The sequence below is a fragment of the Rhinolophus sinicus genome, linkage group LG07 (assembly GCF_036562045.2).
Source record: "Rhinolophus sinicus isolate RSC01 linkage group LG07, ASM3656204v1, whole genome shotgun sequence".
Lineage (NCBI taxonomy): Eukaryota > Metazoa > Chordata > Mammalia > Chiroptera > Rhinolophidae > Rhinolophus > Rhinolophus sinicus.
Genome location: NC_133757.1, coordinates 13,605,129 through 13,627,739, shown reverse-complemented (window position 1 = coordinate 13,627,739; position 22,611 = coordinate 13,605,129). Strand labels below are relative to the sequence as shown.

Genomic DNA, 22,611 nt, shown 5'->3' with positions numbered 1-22,611 from the left:
TCTAGGAATTGTTGCTTCTAGTCCTTTCTGTTAGTTCTTTCTCCACCTCTGTAGTGTTTTCACACACATATACTGATCAGTAGTGAGCTTAAGAATTGAGAGGAAGGCACTGCAAATCTCTATCTTTCTCTTCTCTGGTACTCTGCCCTGTTCTCCGTACTTGAACTCTGTCCCCTCAATTCAAGGAGACTGCTGGGGCTCTGGGTTACTCTCCTTTTGCTGCAACCTGGAAACTCTCCAAGTGTTACATCTTGCTTGTTTCCCTTCTCTCAGTGATCACTGCCCTATACTGCCTCTGTTGTCCCAAGGCTAAAATCCTTTGTTTCATATATTTAATTCTTTTTTTTTAAGATGAGAGGGTAAATCTGGACTCTGTTACACAATAATGCAATAGAATATAGTTATATAGCATAGAGATTAAAAAACAGAACATAGAATATGGCTTTACTAAGTGAGATAATAGCACAGCTAACTAAAAGTGAGCCCTCCTTCTATTGTAATTAGTGAAACTTATAGTAAATAAACCACTTAAGAATGAGGCTATTATTGACAAAATGATAATCTGGGAGAATAGTTAAGTGGCAGATCTTGTTGAAGGCATACATCATAGAATATACCAACCTCTAGTCACACATCAGGTCTGCAGTATATTACAGTCTGCTACATCCTGGTCTAGATGCTGTCTTGACACCTAAGACTCCTCTCTAACTTTCTCTGAAGCAAAAATATTGGCAGGCACCCAGCACAGTCCAACCATGGTCTACAAAGACCTACTGCCATATCTCTTACCAGTCATATCTACGCTCCAGTGAGATTACCTTATCCTGAGATCAGGTAAGTAGGTAGCAACCAGGTAGGTGAGTAAGTACGTGAGGTACGCTAGGGGAAAGTCCTTCTTTATTCCCTACACACCAAATGAAAAGATGTTGTTTTTAGAAGCCAGGTGTTAAAAACACATCTCAGTTTAACCTCCAAGGGAGCTTAGGGAAGGTAACAAATATATTGTTTCTATTGTTTGACCCTATTAATAAGTCAATTGATGATTGGGGTATCCAGTCTATCTGTCTAAGACGTAAGTTCTAGTAATATGCCTTGGAGGTCTCATCAGAAGCTAATAATCACAATGAATTCAGTAACTTCCAGGACTCCAGTATTAATACTGAAGACTTGGCGGGAAGGGACTAGAAATTGAAAAGGTTGCCTGGAGAAACATTCAGTGAGAGTCCTGGCTCTTGCCTGCATATTCAGAGGTGGCCTATACTGCCCAGATCGTGACTAAATCTTATATCCCCCCTTGATTCAGACTCCTTCTCACATTTACTTGATAAATACATAAAAGAGGTAACCATGATCCCATCCTAGACATTCTTCAGAAGCACTTACTGTGTCTTCTATGGCTTTTATATCCTACATATTATTTAACACAGTGCTGTGCATAGATGAAGGCCCAGTAAAACACTTGCTGGTTAATAAATGCCTTTAAAATGAACTGGTACATTTCTAATTTCCTCATACCAGGTGAATGTACTTGTGATTTTCTAGCAATCCACACCATGTAACCTTATCATGTCAGCCGTAAGCCATTTGTCTAACCTACTTAGTGTCTGGTTTCATCTGACCTCAAAACTGCCATGAAACATCCATTGTCACCTACTCTTTGAACACATCTGGCTCACAGAAGACCTACAGTTTTTTACTCCTTAATTCTAGTTAGTATGTATTCTAATCAGTTTTAGGATCCTGTCTCTTAGCACTATAGAATAGGATGAGGAAAATGCCTCATTAGACATTAGATTATGTTTAGATCTTGAAGCAACTCAGGCAGTTTAGAAATCATTACCATGCTATAGGATTTGGAATTTTAATTCCCCATTCTGTAACCCAAACTAAAGGGAAAATTTTAAATGATTCGTGGCCCTATGTGAGCTCCAGGGATTGTCGCCTCTTCTCTTTTCTGGCAGTTCTTTCTCTGCCTCTGTAGTTTCCCAACACACATGCACTGATCAGTAGCTGGCTCTGAACTGAAGGAAAACCCACCATTCTCTGACCTATCTTTGACCACTGTTGACACAGAGAATTCTCCCTACAGTTTTCTCCGATGATATTGTACACAAATACCCAAAGGTTATTAACAGTTCTACTGACTTAGAATTATTTAATGAGATAACCCATGCTTATGGTCTTAAACAATATCATTAAGCCTGTTTTTGAAAACTCAGAAATTGTTATAGCTATGACATTGCTCTTCTATTTAAGTCATATTTCGAAGTTGTTCTTTTGTTTCATATTCTATCATCTTCAGATTTTTATTACCTGTAACAACAGTTTAGTGTTTAAAATTATGGCATCAGGTACCAGCCTTTATAATCATTTTTCATTATATTAATTTTTTGATAAAATGATATTCATTAGGCACAATACCAATGGAATTATATTCATAATAAACAGATAACTTATTCTTAAAATCTTTATATTTATATTTAAATAAGAGTTTATATTTCTTGATTATAAGTATCTTAGCATCAGTGATGTTTTTTAAAATTTCCAGAGCATACTTTGAATTTTGATAATCTACAGATTCTCCTCTTCCCCTCAAATTTCTAACAATGTTTAATATACAATATAGCACACCAAAAAATGCTTAAAGAATAAAGACAATTTGGGGGTTGTAAATAATGAATGATAAAATTTAACATTCTATTCAATTTAATATGTAAACCATGCAAGGAAATATCTTTTCACAATCACCAAATACTCAGGCCCAATCTATCCTACAGGAGTCACTACATTAAGCTTTATGCCTCATTAACTATTACTGCATTTGCTCTTAAAACTGATTCTAATAATTTTTCCACTACATTATAGTACTCACCTTGTGTGAATCCATTTCTACTTTTAATTTGTTTTGTGCCCATTTTACTTTAATGATGTGAGAGTTGATATCTTCCTTTAATTTGTCTATTTCTCTGATGAGTCGAGTAGTTTCACCTTCCTAAAATAATATCACTAGGTCATTATTTTGCATTTAACGATCAACCAATATTTGTGTATCTTTATATCTCCTCAAAATAATTAATGCAATAACACTATAATTCAGGAGCTGGCACATTATGGCCTATGTGCCATAAAACTGATTTAAAGTACAAATCATAAGAGGGCAGTAAAATCCTAAATCCAACTAACAGACATAATTAACATACATATTTTAACCAACTAGATATGTTGTATGTACAAGCATACCTTTACGATTCTTCTCAACTAGCTGGCCTTAAGGTAAAATACAAATTAAACTGGTTTTGCCAGAATTCCTGAGGACAATGAAAACATTCCTAAACTAAATGTTAATTAATAAAAAGTAACATTCATCACCAAAAAATAATTATCTACTGGAAGCAAGACCATGCCACAAGGCTGCTACATAACGCAAGGGTTCTGAATAACTCAGTAATTAAATCTCCTTGGACAGCATCTAAGAACATGTTTTTTCCCAAGAAAAATATAAATTCTATTCTATAATGAATAAGTGCTTACATTAAGATTCTGGTCAAATTATACTTATTAAACCATGCATTTTTGACAATACTATGTATATATCTTGCCAAAATAATATCTTCCTTTCAGGGACAAACTCATTTCTTCAACATATTTTATTTAAAAGTTTTTTTAAAAGATCTATCAAGAAAAAGTTATCTAATAAATAATATGTGTCAATTTCTCATCTTTTCCCAGCAAACATTTTTTTGTGGACAAGTAACATGATACTGGAATTACTAAAGTCTCCAAATTCTTAGAAGGTAAACTAAACAACTTTATGTTTAATAGTGGTTTACCCATGTTAAGTTATGACTGTTTGATTAAATAAGAAAATGCAAAAAGAATAAATTTCAAATAAGGTACAACAGCGCAAGGTATACCTTTGTCTCATACAACTGGTGCAACCGTCCTTTCTCCTGAGAAAGCTGCTTAATTCTGTTAGTGTTTTTCTCAGATTCTTTATTCGCATCTCTAAGTTTTCTCTCAAGGATCTCTTTCTCCTTTCGAAGGTCTAATGATTCCTTCTCACCTCTTACGTACTTCATTACCATTGCTTCTTTTTCCTGGCGAGCCTCTTCACATTTCTTATTGGCCTTTGAAAACAATCTAGCATTAATAAAAAATATTTTTCAAATAAAAATAAATCAAAATAAATGATATTTTTCTGTAATATTACCAATGTATTTTTTGGTTTTTGAACATTCCCAGGACCTGCGTCATGAAATTTTTATAAAGCAAAGGAAAAATTCCTAATTATAGAGAAACAATACAATCAACAAATATCACTAATATTTACTTTAAACCTCTCCTGCTCCTTTGATTTTAGCTGACATGGTTGCTATTTTCATTTACTCCTTCGGATCCACTTTCCCACTCTTTCTTGTCCACCCTGTGCTCCAGAAGGAGGACCATCAGAGACCCTATCAAGTTTCCATGCCCTTGTATTTCCAGTCGGGTCCAGCCAACAGCAGGCACCAGGCAGATCAGGAAGGTAGGCAGAGGGTGAGATATGGCTCTTCCAGAGTCACCGCAAGTTGGCCAAAAGCCACTGCTCCTGTCAGGTGCCCTCTCTACACAACTACCTTCTCTGGGTCACAACACCGGTGCCCTTTCCTGTTCCTTTAGCCCAAAGAGTGAGAATGGCTCCTCCTGCAGCCCCAGGAGCCTTCATTTTCTCTTGTTGGGCAACCTAAATCTTACCCATACCTATGTAAAGAGTCCTTTTATTAAATTCTCCTCAAATCAGCAGTTTCTGTTTCCTACCAGCATGGCTGGAAACTGTACGGCTAACAATTTCTAAAATCTATTATATAATGTTTGCCACCTTACAAAAAGTAACAAAATGCTAATTAATGATCATTTAATTTCCTATATGTATATGAAAAGCTTTCTAAAGTATTTTGCACCTAACAAGAAATACTCAACTGGATTAAGTGTGAAATCTATATACTTATTTCCTATTAGTGTAAGCTGGTACTCCATATTCTGAAATTTTATACAATAAAAACTTCTACAGATAGCGCTTCATTTAAGTAAATTCATAGTTTGAAAATATAATGGAACATGCATTTATTTTATAGAAGATGGAAACTTAAGCTTCAGAGATTTTCACTGGCATCTAGTGGTAAACACCAACTGATACTGCAACTGAATTGAAGAAGGTAGAATGTCAGGAGAACCTAGGAAAAGTTTTCCTATGCTCTGATGAAAAGTGACTGAAAAAATGTTTCACCAAGTTCTGGTTTAGCTGATAAGCACATTTAGTAAACACTCAAGATACCAGGCATATACATACAAGTACTTTTTAAATCATCCAATTGGGATTTCTCCCCATTGAAATAACCTACTAATTTTCAAGAGAAATTAAGGAAAACATTGGCATAGGGATGTTAGCGATCCCTGAGGATTTGACAATGCGCTTATGGACAAGGAGAAAATTGTGCTGGAATTGGCCAACGGAATTAGCTAGATTTTTAAATAACTGAATAACTGTACTTAGAAAAACTCTTTTAATGGTAATTTCAACTTTAAAAGAAGTCTTTTCAAGGTAAGTTAATACTCAGATAATGCATTAGCTTTTGGGAATACAAAGTAGAGTAAGTCGTGGTTTCTGCCCTGGAAGAGCTCACTACCGAGTAAGAACAATATATATATGAACAAACGTTATTAATACAATATAATTTCTAGTGGATGAATGTACAAAGTTCTTTGAAAACACAAAAATACTAACATTCCCTGGGAAGAGTTGGCATGAAGGGTGAAAGACGTTATACTTGAAAACTAGGTGCTATACTTGGGCTAGACATTGAAGGTTAAGTAAGAGTCACTAGAATGCAAGGGGTTAGTCAAGGAAAAGAATTCAAGGTAGAGTCATCATCCTGTGCAAATGCCTAAAAGCATAAAATAGCATGATACATTTAGAGAAGAAGGGCTTCTCTTATCATGCTAATGACTTGAGATTTTTATCCTTTGGGCAATGAGAAGCCAAAGAATGATTTATAAATCAGAACCATTTATTAAATGTGTGTTTTAATAAGATAACTGGTGGTGGCATGGGCATGTCATTTAAGAGACAGAAAAACTAGAAAAGAAGACAAGTACAATAGATCAGGTAAAACAAAATAGATGAGCTTCCTGCCTACAGCAGGGAACGTGCACCAGAATGTGCCGACACTCAGGCATCTGTGGATCCGCTGCAAAGCTGTAACCTGGGTGCTAACAGTTCACACTTCTGGGTCCCACCCCGGATAATGGCAACACCTCCTTCATTGGATTATTGGAGTATTAAACAAGTTAATATAGTAACTACTATTTAGGCTTCTATAGAAAGTCAGTCCACTTAAGGCTTAGGGCACAGATAATGGAAGAGGAGCCAGTAAGTCTTTGGATTCGACCAGTTTAAGATGTTTATCTTTCACTTGCATGAACATAAAGCATGAATAAGATGATCAAGAGGATTCAACAGCCAGCTAAAATTATTAGGTATATTAAGTAGGGGGTAAGGTTACAAAAGAAAGATGTACAGTAAGATTCCAATCAAGTAGGGGGAAAAAGTATATGAATATGTACACATAAGCATGATGTGATTTATATATGCATATGTGGTAAGATACATAACCAAAATATCAATAATTAGATATGGAACAAGGAATGGGATGTAAAGGGATTAGGGGCAGGAAAGGAAAAGTACAGATGAAGGGGGACTTTCATTTTTTATTTTATATATTTCCTTAATTTATTAAATTATTTTTTGTGATACCATATATTTATGTATTTCTTTCCCATTTTTTCAAAAGGTTAATTTTTATATAAATAAAATTATGTATTCCTAATACTCCACTGATGTCCAAAATCATCTAACAGGATTAGTTTACTTTAATAAATAAGAAAGAGTTATCAGAAAGTTAAAATAATGATAATGACTTGAAAAATACCTGTTCCATCCGATGGGCCATCTCTTTGTGTAACTGCTGAATTGCATTTTTAGCTGCAACGTCTTGAGCTATTAGTTTATCTTTGGAAGCTTTAACTTCTTTATTAAGTTCCTCTATTCTTGATTCTAACTGTAAAGAAAATTATTTCTAGATTATTTTTATAGCTATACCAAACAGACCACTAATACCTCAAATAAACATAAACAATGTAAATAAACAATAAAGAATGCAATGAACATACTTCAACCATAGAAATCAAAAGTAAATGTTAGCAATGTTCCTATACCTCATTAGAATTAAGTTAGTATAAATCTAAAGCAGATTCTGATAAGACAGATGGCAAGCTCTAGAGTAATTACTAAGGAAGTAACTAAGAAAAAATAGTGAAAATATCATGAAAAGAAATTAAATGTTTCATATTTACTTAATGCAAAAGAAAGCAGTAAAGGAGGCATAGGCGAACAGAATAGATGAGACATAAAAATAAAAAATGGTAGGCATAAATCCAACTGTCATGATTAAATGAGAGTAAAATAATCATATACCAAAAGGCAGAGATTGTCAGACTAGAATAAAAAACAAGAGCCAACAATATGCTGTCTACAAGAGATGCTTTAGATTTAAAGATATAAATAGATTGAAAGCAAAAGGATGAAAAAATATATCATGCAAACAGGAACCAAAAAAAGCAGGAGTGGCTATACTAGTATCAGACAAAATAGTTTAAAATAAAAAATGTTACTAGAGCTAAAGAGTGGAATTTTATAATGATAAAAGGTCCATCCAGCAGAAAGATATGACAATGGTACACATACATGCACCTAGAAACATAGCACCAAACTACATGAAGCAAAAACTGACTGAAATGAAGGAGGAAATACACAATTCAACAATAGTTGGAGACTTCAATATCTCACTTTCAGTAATGGACAGATTAAGACAGGCGATTAACAAGGAAACATAAGATTTGAATAAAACTATGAAATAACTAATAGATCTAACACATCTATACAACATTCCACCCAGCAAGAGCAGAACATACATTCTCATCAAGTGTACAAGGACTATTCTCCAAAATAGAACATATGGCAAATCATAAAACAAATCTCAATAAATTTAATATACTGAAATCATATAAAGTATCTTCTCCAACCATAATGGAATAAAATTAGAACTCAACAGAGAAAGAAATTTGAGAAATTCATAAATATATAAAAATTAAGCAACACAATGAGAGAAATCACATGGGAAATTAGAAAATACTAAGTGATGAATGAAAATAAAGACACCTACTGAAACTTATATGACATATCTAAAGTAGTGCTCAGAGGGAAATTGATAGCTATAAACACCTATATGAAAAAAACAAGAAAGCCTCTCAATTGAATAACCTAAACTTCCATCTTAAGTCACTGGAAAAAGAAGAGCAAATGAAACCTGAAGCCAATAAGAGGAAGAATTAATGAAGATTAGAGAGGGAAATAATGACATAAAGAATAGAAAAATAGAGAAAAATTAACAACAAAAAATGGTTCTTTGAAAAGATCAACAAAATTGACAAACCTTTAGCTAGATTGATCAGTAGAACCTAAATGAAAGGCATACTGACCTTACAGAAATAAAAAGAATTATGAATGAATACCATGAACAATTTAATTTAGATGAACAATTTCTAGCAACACTGTCTCAAGAATAGAAAACCTGAATAGACCTATAATAAAGATATTGAATTAGTAATAAAAACAAAACAAAACAAAAATACACACCAAGAAAAATTCAGGCCCAAGTGACTACACAGGTAAATTCTACTAAACATTTAAAAGAATACCATTTTTCACAAGCTTCTCCCCCAAAAGAAGAAACACTTATCAATTCAGTCTATTCGGTCAATACACCAAAACCAGACAAAGACATGACAGGAAAAGAAAGCTATAAGACCAGCATTTCTTATGAATATAAATGGAAAAATTATCAACAAAATACTAGCAAACCAATCCTGTAACAAATAAAAAGAATTATGCACCATGACCAAAGGAATTTTATCCTTATAAGACTCGGCTGGTTTAACATCTGAAAATCAATTAATGTAATACACCATATCAACAGAACACAAACCACATGATCATCTCAAAAGATGCAGAAAAAGCATTTGATAAAATTCAACACTCTTTCAAGTAAAAACATTCAACAAATTAGGAATAAAAAGGAACTTCTGATAAACAGCATGTGTGAAAAACCCACAGCTAACATTGTACTTTAATGGTGAAAGACTGAATACTTTGTCCCTAGGAATGAGGATACCCATTCTGCCACTTTTACTCAACATTGTACTGGATAGTCCAGCCTGGGCAATCAGACAGGAAATGAAATAAAAAGCACCCAAATTAGAAAGGAAGAGGTAGAAATCTCTATATGTAGATGACATGATCTTGTATATAGAAAATCCTAAGAAATTCACAGAAAATATTTAAAACTCATAAAGAGGTCAAGAAGGTTACAAAATATAATACAAGAAATCAATTGTTTCTATACATTTGCAATTAACAATCTGAAAATGAAATTAAGAAAACAATTCCATTTACAATAGCATCAAAAAGAATAAATTACCTAGGAATAAACAAAAAAACTGCAAAACTCACACTCAAAACTCCAAAACACTGTTGAAAGAAAGATCTAAATAAATGGAAAGACATCCCAAGTTTGTAATTGGAAAACTTGCTATTTCTAGGATGGCAATACATTATTTTTCCGTTCAAGATGATGTAGTAGGTAAATGCTGTGCTCACCTCCTCTCACGACCACATCAAAATTACCACTACAGAACCATCATTGAGTATCGCCTGAAGTCTAGCTGAATCAAAGCCCTACAACTAAGGACATACAGAAGCGTGTAACCATTAAAAATCAGGAGGGATATCTCAGCTGCGGAGATTACCCACCCCGGAGGAGCAAGGGGTCCCAGTTCCACACCAGGCCCCCCAGCCCCACACTGGATACCCCAAGCCCAGGGTTCCATTGATGGGGAGAGAAGTCCCCATAATTACTGGCTGTGCAAACCAGCGGAGATTGTGACTGAGTGAAACTAGGGCAGCTGCAGTCTCAAGTGCTCCGTTTAAAGGGTCTACACATAGACTTATTCACTGATGGACTGACTCACTCTGAGCTCCAGCACCGGGGCAGCAGCTCAAAAGTTGCCAGGGACATATGGGGAGGAACTGAATTGTCTGGCTTCAAGGTGAGGGATGAGGGGCATCATTTTTCCAGACGAAGGAGCAAGCAGAAGCCATTATTTCATTGTTGAGCCCTCCCCTCCTGGTGAGGAGACATAGGCTGCCGCCATATCTGAGTCTCCATCAACCTGGACAACACCATTCTGTTCACTCCACCCTGGTGATTCCCTGACACCCCACCCAATCCAACTTCCAGGTACACCCAATCCATTTCCAGTGACTTTTCTATACAGCCTGTCTTGACTCATGCTGAGGACTTTCCTAAAATCTCTCAAAGGTTCACAAAACACAAAATAAGCAGCATCTGGCTTCGGCATGTCCCGTACCTCTAGCTGAGCAGCCCTAAGCCTGGCACTAGTGGCAGCAGCCTCAGTTCGTGGCTTGGCCTCTCGAGTCACCTCCAATCCAAGCGTGGGCGTAGCCATCTGGGGATTGCTTTGTGGCCTATGCCAGGTGGCCCTGGGCAGGGCACAGGCTATGCTGAACTTGGCTGGCAGCAGGGCCCCTCCCAGGAGATCCTAGGGCTGGCACACCTGGTGGCCAGCTTCAGACAGAACTGGACCATCACCTAACCACCTCCAAGGATAACATACACAAAGGGCAAACTGGGCAGGCACCAGAGCCCTGCTAAAGAGAATCCTGCTTTATAGGGTCAGGCCCTGCACCAAAGCCCATCCATTATAGTCATGGCCAGTCCTCACCACCAACCAGCCGGAGGGTCAATCCCTCCTACTGACATGCAAACAGCAACCAAGGCTCAACTACAACAGAAACGCATGCACAACCCACACAAGGGACACACCAGCAGCACTGACTCTGATGACCAGGGAGACTGGGCCCCACAGACCACATACTATGTAAGGCCACTCATACTAAGACCAGAAGTCAGAGCAGACCTACGTAATACATGGAAACAAACACAGGGAGACATCCAAAATGGGGAGACAAAGAAACGTGCCCCAAATAAGAGAACAAAACAAAGCTCCAGAAAAAGAACTAAACAAAATGGAGACAGGCAATCTACCAGATGCAGAGTTTGAAACACTGGTTCTAAGGATGCTCAACAAACATAGAAAACATAAAAATGGACATAGAAAACATAAAAACCAGTCAGCAATAAAGAATACAGTAACTATAATGAAGAATACATTAGAGGCAATCAATCATAGATTAGATGAAACAGAGGACTAAATTTAGAAGGTAGCAGAAAACACCCAAACAGAACAGCAAAAAGAAAAAAGAATCCAAAAAAATGAGGATAGTTTAAGGGGCTTGGGGGACAACATTAAGTATACCAACATTCACATTATAGGGGGTACCAGAAAAAGAGCAAAAAATCGAAAACCTATTTGAAGAAATAATGACGGAAAACTTCCCTAACCTGGTGAAGGAAAGAACAACCAGGTAGCGCAGAGTCCCAAACAAGATGAACTCAAAGAGGCCCATACCACGACACATCATAATTAAAATGCCAAAGAGAGAATCTTAAAAGCAGCAAGAGAAAAGCAGTTAGTTACCTATAAGGGAGGTCCCATAAGACTACCAGTTGATTTCTCAACAGAAACTTTGCAGGCCAGAAGGATTGGCAGGAAATATTCAAAGTGATAAGAAGCAAGGACCTACACCCAAGACTACTCTGCCCAGCAAAGCTATCATTTAGAATCAAAGGATAGATAAAGAGCTTCCCAGACAAGAAAAAGCTAAAGAAGTTCATCACCACCAAACCAGTATTACAAGGAATCTTAGAGGGACTTCTTTAAGATGAAGAGAAAAAGATAAAAAAATGGATAAAAAAGCAATAACTGTGTGTGTGTGCATATATATATATATATATATATATATATATATATATATATATATATATAAACAATTACTTTCAATGTAAATGGATTAAATGCTCCAATCAAAAAATAGGGTGGCTGAATAGATAAGAAAACAAGACCCTTACATATGCTGCCTACAAGGGACTCACCTCAGATCGAAAGACACACAGAGACTGAAAATAAAGGCATGGGAAAAAGGTATTTCATGAAAATGAAAACAAAATATAACTGACAAAACAGACTTTAAAACAAAGGCTATATAACAAAAAACAAAGAAGGACCCAATAATACTACATCAGGTATTATCTGAAGAAACCCAAAACACTATTTCGAAGGTACACGTGCATGAATATGTTCATTGCAGCATTGTTTACAAGGGCCAAGATGTGGAGACAGCCTGGATGTCTGTCAATGAGGAAGCGATAAAGAGGAGGTGGTACATATATACAGTAGAATATTGCTCGGCCATGGAAGGCAATGGGTTCTTGCCATCTGCAGGGGTATGGATGGACCTGGAGGGTACTGTGCTGAGTTAAGTATGTCAGACATAAAAAGGCAGATGCAACGTAGTTTTGCTTACATGTGGAATCTAAAGAACAAAAGAAACAAATTCATACATACAGAGAACATTTGATGGTTGCTGGACGGGGTGGGGGGTTGGGGTCGTGGGTAAAAAAGGGGAAGGGACAGAAGTACAAATTGGTTATTACAAAGTAGTCATGGGGATGTTGGGTATAGCAGAAGGAATTACAGGTAATAATATTGTAATAACCATGTATGGTGTCAGATGGGTACTAGATTTATTGGGGTGACAGAAGGGAGGGAGGTTGGGGGGCAGGGTGAAAAAGGTGAAGGCATTAAGAAGTACAAATTAGTAGTTACAAAATAGTCATGGGGATGTAAAGTAAAGCATAGGGAATATAGTCAATAATATGGCAGTAACTATGTATAGTGCCTAGCTGGTACTAGACTAGTCAGGGGGATCTTTTCTTAAATTATATAAATGTCTAACCAGTATGCCGTACACCTGAAATTAATATAAAATAATATTGAATGTCAACTGCAATTGAAAAATTAAAAAAGAAGGGAAAAATGTGAAGTGGAATAAAGGTTCAAAATTCCAGGTATAAAACAAGTAAGTCATGGGGATGTAATGTACAGCACAGGGAATAGAGTCTATAATATTGTGATAGTGTGGTACAGTGTCAGATGGTTGCTGGACTTACCAGGGTAATCACTTCTTTTGGTATATAAATGTCAAATAGCTAAGGTGTATACCTGAAATTAATATTGTATGTTAGCTATATTTTAATTAAAATCCTAAAAAACGGGGTGAGTTGAAACCAGTCCTTGAAAAAATAAAAAAAGATGGTAACACTCACCTGCAAAGGAATCTATAGATTCAATGCAATTTCTAACAAAAACCCAGTTGACTTCACTATAGAATGACAAACTGATGGTAAAATTCATATGGAAAAACAAGAAACTGAGAATAGCCAAACAATCTCGTAAAAGAAGAACAAAATTTGAGAACTCACACTTCCCAATTTCAAACCTTACTACAAAATAATAGGAATCAAGACAGTCTGGTACTGGCATAATGAGAGATATATATAGAGAACAAGGAAACAGTATTGAGAGTCTGGGAATAAACTCATAATGTATCAACGGACTTTCAGTAAGAATGCCACGACCATTCAATAGAGGAAGAATAGTCTTTTCAACAAATGGTTCTCTGACAACTGGATAACCATATATATAAAAAAATGAATTTGGACCCTCACATCATACAAAATTTACTCAAAATGAATCAAGACCTGAATATAAAAGCCAAATTATAAAACTCTTACAAGAAAACACCGGAATAAATCCTCATGATCTGGATTTGGCAATGGAGTCTTGCATATGACACCAATTGTATAAGCAATAAAAGAAAAGAATAAACTGGATAGCATCAAAATTTACAACTTTTGGGCTTCAAAGTACACTATCAAGAAAGTGAAAACACAACCCACAGAATGGGAGAAGATATTTGCAAATCATATATCTGACAAAGGTTTGTATTTCAAAACATAAAAATAACTATCAATAATTTAAAAAATTTTTAAATGGGCAGAGGACTTAATTACTTAATAGATATTTACTCAGAAATATCTATTTAAGATATACAAATGACCAACAAGCATAGGAAGAGATATTTAACTTCACTGGTCATTTAGAATATGCAAACCAAAAACCATGACACACCACTTAACACCCCTTAGGATGGCTACAATCAAGAAGTCCAAGAATAGCAAGTGTTCAAAAGGATGTGGAGAAATTGGAACCCTCATACATTTTGGGTTGGAATATAAAATGGCGCAGCCACTTAGCTCCTCAAAAAGTTAAATACAGAATTATCATTTGACCCCAAAATTCCACTCCTAGGTATAGGAGGAGAGGGGAGAAGAAGGGAGGGGAGAGGAAAGGGAGACGATGGGGAGGAAAGGAGACCGGAAGGACAAGGCTCAGGGAGCCAGCTAGCCAGGTAAAACCTGAAGCAGGAGAGCCCGTCTTCACAGTGTAGTTCACAAAATACTGACAAATGGAATCATATTAAACTACGTATAAGCTTAAAAATATTCTAATGCCAGATATAAACATTAGGTAAAAATATTCTAATGCCAGACTTTAATTGGTAAAAGTTTATTTAACCGCCAAATCAAATTGTCTTTTCTTCTCAGATTTCTATTATATATAATAAAATGCAGTCACATATATCACATAAAAATATAAATTTACATAGAAGAAAAAAATCAGGCTATGACTCCCACTTCATAAAAGAGAATGTTTTATATACCAAGCAATCCTCTGCATTTGAAATACAATTTAACTTACAGAACTTCAATTTATACACATATTTTCAGGAATGTATTTATTTTATAAATTGAAGCCCAGGCTTTGTGTTAAATTAAAAACTTTTTTCAATTACAGTTGCATACAATATATTAGTTTCAGGTCACAATATATTAGTTTCAGACATTTATATAATTTCCAAAGTGATCACCCTGATAAATCTAGTACCCATCTGACACCATCCATAGTTATTACAATATTATTGACTATATTCCTTATGCTGTACATTACATCCTCATGACGGTTTTGTAAAAGGCAATTTGTACTTCTTAATCCTTTCACCTTGCTCACCCATCTCCCCAACCCCCTCTCCAATCTGGCAACCTGAAATATAGTCTTTAAAGATTACTATTTGTCTTTTATACCTGTTTAATTGTGTTCATATGCTGCTTCTCTGTTTCTGTTCTTTTTTTTAGTTCTTCTCTTAAATTGTCTTTTTCTGAACAAATGTCTAAGATGAGCTCCTGATGCTTCTTATTTTCTTTAATTAACCTAAATATAAAAAGGGCCATGTAAGTAAAACAATTTTAAAAGATGTGGAATATGATCTGTTTACAGATTAGGTTGTAGATATTTACGATTAATAAATCATCATTTTGTATACTTTGCAACACATTCTCTGGCCAGTCGGACTATTAACTTTTTCCTAGAAATGTGTGTATTTCAAATCAAGTGAAATATAGTAAGATAAAAAAACACCATACTCTTTTATGTCTTTGGGCATCTCAATTACGCACTTCAGCCCTTCAGCACTTGAACTCCTTCAGATCAGTGATTCTCAAACAGGGCAAATCTGCCCCTCCAGGCATTTGTCTGGAGACATTTTTGGTTGCCACAGCAGGGATGGGGGTTACTACCATGTTTTCCCAAAAATAAGACCTAGCCAGACAATCAGCTCTAATGCGTCTTTTGGAGCAAAAATTAATGTAAGACCCAGTCTTATTTTACTGTAAGACCTGGTCTTATATTATATAATAATATAATATAATAAATATAATACCGAGTCTTATATTAATTTTTGCTCCAAAAGACGCATTAGAGCTGATTGTCTGGCTAGGTCTTATTTTCGGGGAAACACGATACTGGCTTTCTGTGGGTAGAGGCCAGGAATGCTGCTGAATATCCTACAATAAACAAGACCAGCACCCCCTCACTCCTGCCCCCAAAGCAAAGAATGATCTGCCCCTAATGTCAACAGTGCTGAGGTTAGGAAATCTTGCTTTAGATTTTAAGAACACTTTATTCTAGTAGTTATGGAAAAGTAATCAATATAAAATAACAAAAGTTTAAGCAGAAGTCTCATTTTCAGTTCCTTAGAAAACTATAAGTAAAACCTTAAAAATTACCTGCAAAGTACTTAGAACTATAAAATACTAAGAAGGTTAACAGCTGATATTTCAGGATTCATAGCCACAGCTATTACTTAACAGTTATTGCACAAATACTATTTACTAAGTTTAACTTTAAGTGCATTATTTCATTTAATATTCAAGTCTCTGAAATTAATGTCTATGAAATTATGTTTTATGAATAATAACAAAAAAACAACTGAAGCCTAGAACTTGTTCCAGGTCATTAAGTTAGTAAGTGGTTGAACTGAGATTTGGATCCAAGTGTCATTTCATAGCCCAGGCCTTTCCATCTTCTACTTTGAAGATCTCTCATTCACCCAACAAATGTTTACTGGGTACCTACCATGTACCTATACCATTCTGTATTCTAAGACTACGTCTGCAAACCGTCCCTGCCCACATGGAACTTATATTCTAAGGGAGATATTAAAACAAACAACAAACAGATATGTAAGAAAATGTCAGGTGGTCATTAAGTCCTATTAATTAAACTAAAGGAGGGCAGGAGGACAGAGAGAACGAGCTGGGATTTTTAGCTAAGGTAGTCAGGGGAGGCCTTTTTAAGGACACAGAAATGCAGTGAGGAAGCAAGCCCTGCAAATGTTTGTGAAAGAGAAAAACTAGCATGCAAGTTTAGTCAAGCCTTTTCTGTCACTAGTTTAACTTAGATTATTTATGTGATTAAGGTGTATACTCAATTTGTTGCAGAAACAGAAGAATCCTGGCCATAGTGCGTAAGTAAACAATTTAGAGAGGGAAAGGTGAAGAGCAGCAAGCCCTCAAATTGTTATATGCCAAACGGACATCCTATACACAAACTGTTCTTAATTAACAATTCTGGTTGGTACACTGGACAATAATATTGATATTAGAAAATAGGGCAATTTAAAAAAATAATAATAATAATAAAGAAAATAGGGCCATGGACGTATAAACAAAGACATTTACTTGGAAATAGACACATTCATGACTATTGAAGCCAAAGAAACAGAAAAGGCAGATATCTTTGCAGAAAATTAAATGAAGGAAAAAGGAAAAAACTTAGTTTTTTTACAGCTGACCTAAGTCACAAAACATTTTAATTTGGAATAAAAAATATTACGTGTACAACAAAACATTAACTTAGATTTCAAATGACAGTATCCGACATTTTTATGCCTTAGTATCCACAAAACAATCCCATCAGGTAAGTATCATCTCCCCCTCATCTGGATAAAAAATCTTTGACTCAGAGAGGTTGGTTTGGCCAATGAAACACAGCTTGCAAGTGGCAGTGGGAATTTTCCAACTCTGGGCTTCTGAGCAGAATTGTGCGTAACCCAGTCCACATGCTGCCACTGTTCAGACAAGATAGAGTGAAAAAGACGAATCTAAAAATATTAGGAATATAGTGGAAAACTAACAACTTGTAAGTAGTTCATTTCAGATAACCATATTAAAAATCCTCTGAAGCTAGACTAATTAGGCTCAGATTTTAACTTTGCCATTTACTAGCACATGACCTTGAACAAACTGCTTAATCCACCTGTGCTTCAGGTACCTCATCCATAAAATAAGAATAATAGTTCATACTACACAGGGATTTTGTGAGGAGTCTATGAGTTAATACATGTAAAGTGCCAGGCACATAATAATGAACAGCATGTTTGCTGCTTTTATTAGTAAATTTACAACATCTTGTAATTTACAAGAGAGGCATGACGTGGTTAAGAGTCCAGATCTAAGGAAAGTGGGAAGAGGCATCAGGGACAATCTCAAAGGGAAGGTCTAAAAGAATAGATAGAGACAGCAGGAAAATGAGGAAGCTGCCCTGAAAAGTAAGAATGGCAGAAACACTGATGGTTAAAGTACAAAGTCATATAGTTTATTCATAATAGAAGCATTCCAGTAAGAATGTAAGTAGGAACAGCAGCCATTAGCTTTAGGTAGTATTAAGAAGGCCTTGGAGTCAAGAGATACTTGTACTCATGTTCACAGCAGCTTATGCACAATAGCCAAAAAGGTGCAGGCAACTCAAATGTCCACTGATGGACAAATGGGTGAACAAAATATGGTACATACATACAATGGAGTATTATTCAGCTTTACAAAGGAAGGAAATTCTGACATATGCTACAACATGGATGAACCTTGAGGACATCTACTAAGTGAAATAAGCCAGTCAAAGGCAAGTTACTGGGTGATTTTATTTATATGAAGCATCAAGAAAAGTAAAGGTCTTAAAAACAAACTACAGTTGACCCGTGAACAGTTTACGGGTTGGGGTACCAACCTGGTACAGTTGAAAACCCATGTATAACTTTTCACTCCCCCAAAACTTTACTAATAGCCTACGGTTGACCGGAAACCTTACTGCTAACATAAGCAGTTGATTAACGGATATTTTGTATGTCATGTGCATCATATCCTGTATTCTTATAATAAAGTTAGATAAAAGAAAATATTAAGAAAATCAGAAGGAAGCGAAAATACATTTACAGTTCTGTCAGTATTTATTGAAAACATTCTGCATAGAAGTCAACCGACATAGTTCAAACACATGTTGGTCGAAGATCAACTGTAGAATAGTGGTTGCTAGGGGCTGGGGGTAGAATAAGGGAGTTTATTATGTATGGTTTCAGATTTGCAAGATGAAAAAGTTATGGAAATCAGTTGCACAATAATGTGAATATAATATACTTAACACTACCGAACTGTACACTTAAAAGTGGTTAAGTTCGTAAATTTTATGTGTATTTTATCACAATTTAAAATAAAAATTAAAAAATAGAAAAGAAAGGAGGCCTCTGGATGACAAGAGATTCAAGTTCATTGCATAAACCAACGAAGGATGAGCTCATTTGGGAAAGACTGATTCACTGAGCAAGCTAATCTGGAAGAGTCAAGACCAGAAGCAAGTTGATCATTACAAGCCAATTACATATCCAGCAATATTTGCATTATGGTATAACTTCTTGTCATCCTCCTCTGGTATGTAGACTTCCTCCTCCCCTTTCTCTACACACACTTCCCATTCCAATTTTTTTTAAGTTTCATTTTTTAAAAAGAGAATCAGTCTGTATTTTAGGGGAGGCTAGCATGTTTTATTTTCTTCTCTTAAAGGTTTTAAGAATACCTAAACATATGCATCACCTTCCATATGTTTATCTAAAATAAAAATACAGGGTGATATAATACTATTAGGAAATGATAAAGTGAAATTATACTCGTTAAAATAGAAATTAACTCCACAAATCCAAGAAGTCTAAAAATAACTAAGTTCTTATCTAGTAAATGATGATCAACCAATTCTTCTGTTCTCTGAATTTTAATCTTTTGACCCAATGAATTTACAACGGGGATTTTAAGAATGATTTCTTGAATTTTATGACTTCTCATTTCCTTCTGAATTTCTTAGTTTTGACAATATTATGCTCTACATTCTTTCAAAACTGAAAACTCTGAGCTGTTTCCAGGAATATTTTGAGATCTTTAATGAACTTACACTAGTTAATACAGTATTTCTTTAGACTTACATATTGACATGTGAAACAGAAATTTTGAATCATATTCAAAATACTGACTTTATATATATACCTATGTTTATATATATATATGTTTATATATATATGGTAATGTATGACAGGTATATAATTCATAATATAGACAAAAACACTGATGCATACTATTATTTCTAAACTAATGAAAATAAAATACCACATTCTAAAAAAATAGACATATATTAAATAACTGGACAAACGTGATATTTGCTCAATTATTCAGTGAATACTATTTTTTGATCAACTACAATGTACATGGCTCTACTGTGGAATTAAAAGTGGACAGCATGATATCTTCCTTTAAAGAATGCCATCTTTAATCCCTGCAGAAAAAAATAACCTGAAAGAATTAAAAACTTACTTCTTTATGGTGTGTTCCTGCTGCAAATACTTATCTTGCACACACTTTTCAAACATAATTATTGCATGTTCTCCCTTATTCATTCCATTTGGTACTTGGTGTTCTGCAAAATCCGTAGATAAGAGTTCAGATTCTATTTCTTCCAACAAATCTTCTGATGCTGAAACAGTCTTTATTTCTGAAATAAGTTTCTTGGTGCAGTCTGTATCATAGGGACTTTCTGAATAAGTCTTCTGACTAGCTGCTTCTGTAAATGTAGATGACCTTAATTCCTCCAATATTTGAGTTACTGTCTGTGCTGTTTCATTTGTTTTTGAAACTTGTTTTGTAAAATTGCCACCAGGAAAATTAGTTATTTGTTCTGAATTTTCTGGGCATACATTTGTTTTAGCACAAGAATCCTCACCTCCACCATGCTCTGCAATATAATTTTCCTGTGCTTCAGTTTGATTATTGTGTTCATTAGGCTTACATAAAGTTTTATCAAAGTTTAATGACAACAATTTGGACTCATTTTCTAAGCTGCTGTTTTCATCACCAGAAAATGAGTTGCTTGAGTCTTCCTTTAATTCAGATGTTTTCCCAATATTTTTATCAGAGGAAATGGCGGCTATATTCTCTTTCTCTGACATGCTGACTGGCACCAATTCACTCTGCATTTCTTCAAATGTGTTCCTGATCTTCGTTTTACATCTAAGAAAGTCAAAACATCAAAATTAAAAAAAAAGAAAAACAAAAAAAGAAAAAGGTTTTGGTTTTTTTTTTTAACCAAGACACCATATATACTTGCATATATTCCATGATAGGGAATAACTAAGGTCACAAATTTTACTACTAATAATTCTTTTAAAAGCCATTTCTTGAGGGAAAAAAAGAATGGGACCGACAATCCAAATGTGCCACAATTAGTGGATACTCCAAAGTCTCATTCTCTTTCCCCCTTCAATTCAGTCATACAACTCCATCTCAGTTGCAGTGTGGCATTTCTCAATCACCCCTATAAGAAGTTGGGTCTGGAATATACTAGCAACTGGAAAAAATTAGTGCCAAAGAATTGTTTAGCTAGAACTCCTTCAGCTCATGAGAGGAAAAGGACTATCTCAAGAATCAGTAAGAAAACAGTGGGGAAATAAGATAGCAATGAAAACACCAGAGAGGAAATTACAAATCAAGATAAAAAAAATGCACATTAACGATGACAAAAATTTACTGAGAAGGAAAACTAAACAATAACAAAACACAGCTATCTATAGTCCGGATACCAACAGCTTAGCTGAAAGAAGTTAGGGTATAAAGGATTCCTGACAGGAACTCGTTTTTCATCTAGGCAAGGATCTAGAAGTACCATGGTGATTCCCAAACATGCTCATCATGAATAAAGACTGTTTAGTGCAATTCAAATGGAGGTCAATATGCACCGCCTACATCATAAAAGCAACATTTACAAAACTAACTCAACAACCTTAATACATTTGTATGCTATTCATGAGGGTTACTATTCTAGCTATTTCCTGAAAATAAGTCAACTTCACAAATTATCCTGAAACAGATAAATATAAAACATTCTACCAATCTTGAAAAAGAATTGTCAACTTCTTTTATCAGGTATTAACAAAGATGTACAGGGTAGATGTTTTACTGGAGTCATATGAGGTTGGATAAAAATGTGCAAATCATAGTTTTGACAGAAACTAGGAAAGAAATAGTTCCAGATGGAAGGTGTACTTCTAGGAAACAAAAGAAAGATTAAATTTTTGAATAACAGAAAGATACATGCTCATGTAAGTCTATGATGGAGGTTGTGGTCAGAGAGGATGGTGAAAAGGGGGTAAGAAGGTGGTGAGGTCGAATTCTCAGCATGATATGCAGGAGTGAATTTCATTAAGGACAATACATCGTGATCGACTTGTATATTCTTGATTACACTATAGAGCTTCTAGCACACAGTACGTTCTCAAATATTTGTTGAACTAAAACACAGAAGTGACAGGATAAAACTAGTATTTGAGGAACACTATTCTTGGAATGCAGAAAATAGGAAGAATAATTCTAAGAAAGGAAAAGAAGACCAGCTTATTTGTCAAATACCGTTTTTTAGTTTAGACTGCCCTTTGAGGTATAAACTAATATAGTCATGGCCTCAATACCATGAATTACATAGTTGTAGAACATACTTGCAAACAACCAACTAGAAATTATCATAATTATTATGTGTGTGTGTGTTATAACTAAGGCAAAACCCACACTAGTAGTAAAGGTTTGCATTAGACAATACAAATAAATGCAGTTAAGTTAATAAGAGACCTCACAAGTATGCTGTATTCCAAAGTCTAGGACAAAGTAAAATCATTCTCAAACAGGGGCATTATCCACCTACATTAGCTTCCCCAAAATAACTCACTTTAAGATATAATTCGAGACTCTGTTGCTGCTGAATTTGACA

The 22,611-nt window shown here is 35.1% G+C and overlaps 1 protein-coding gene across 2 annotated transcripts in view; it reads right to left on the bottom strand.

Annotated features, from left to right (window-relative positions):
- The window catches only part of CCDC186 (coiled-coil domain containing 186), a 44,734-nt gene that overhangs the window by 14,112 nt on the left and 8,011 nt on the right, over nucleotides 1-22,611 (bottom strand). For both annotated transcript variants that reach the window (XM_019725197.2, XM_074339016.1), the window contains exons 2-6: nucleotides 20,169-20,861; nucleotides 15,282-15,408; nucleotides 6,969-7,097; nucleotides 3,915-4,127; nucleotides 2,873-2,992 (exon numbers count right to left, since the gene is read on the bottom strand). In XM_019725197.2, coding sequence (XP_019580756.2) covers nucleotides 2,873-2,992; nucleotides 3,915-4,127; nucleotides 6,969-7,097; nucleotides 15,282-15,408; nucleotides 20,169-20,827 — 1,248 coding nt within the window. In that variant the 5' untranslated portion in view covers nucleotides 20,828-20,861. The remainder of the gene's footprint in view (nucleotides 1-2,872; nucleotides 2,993-3,914; nucleotides 4,128-6,968; nucleotides 7,098-15,281; nucleotides 15,409-20,168; nucleotides 20,862-22,611) is intronic.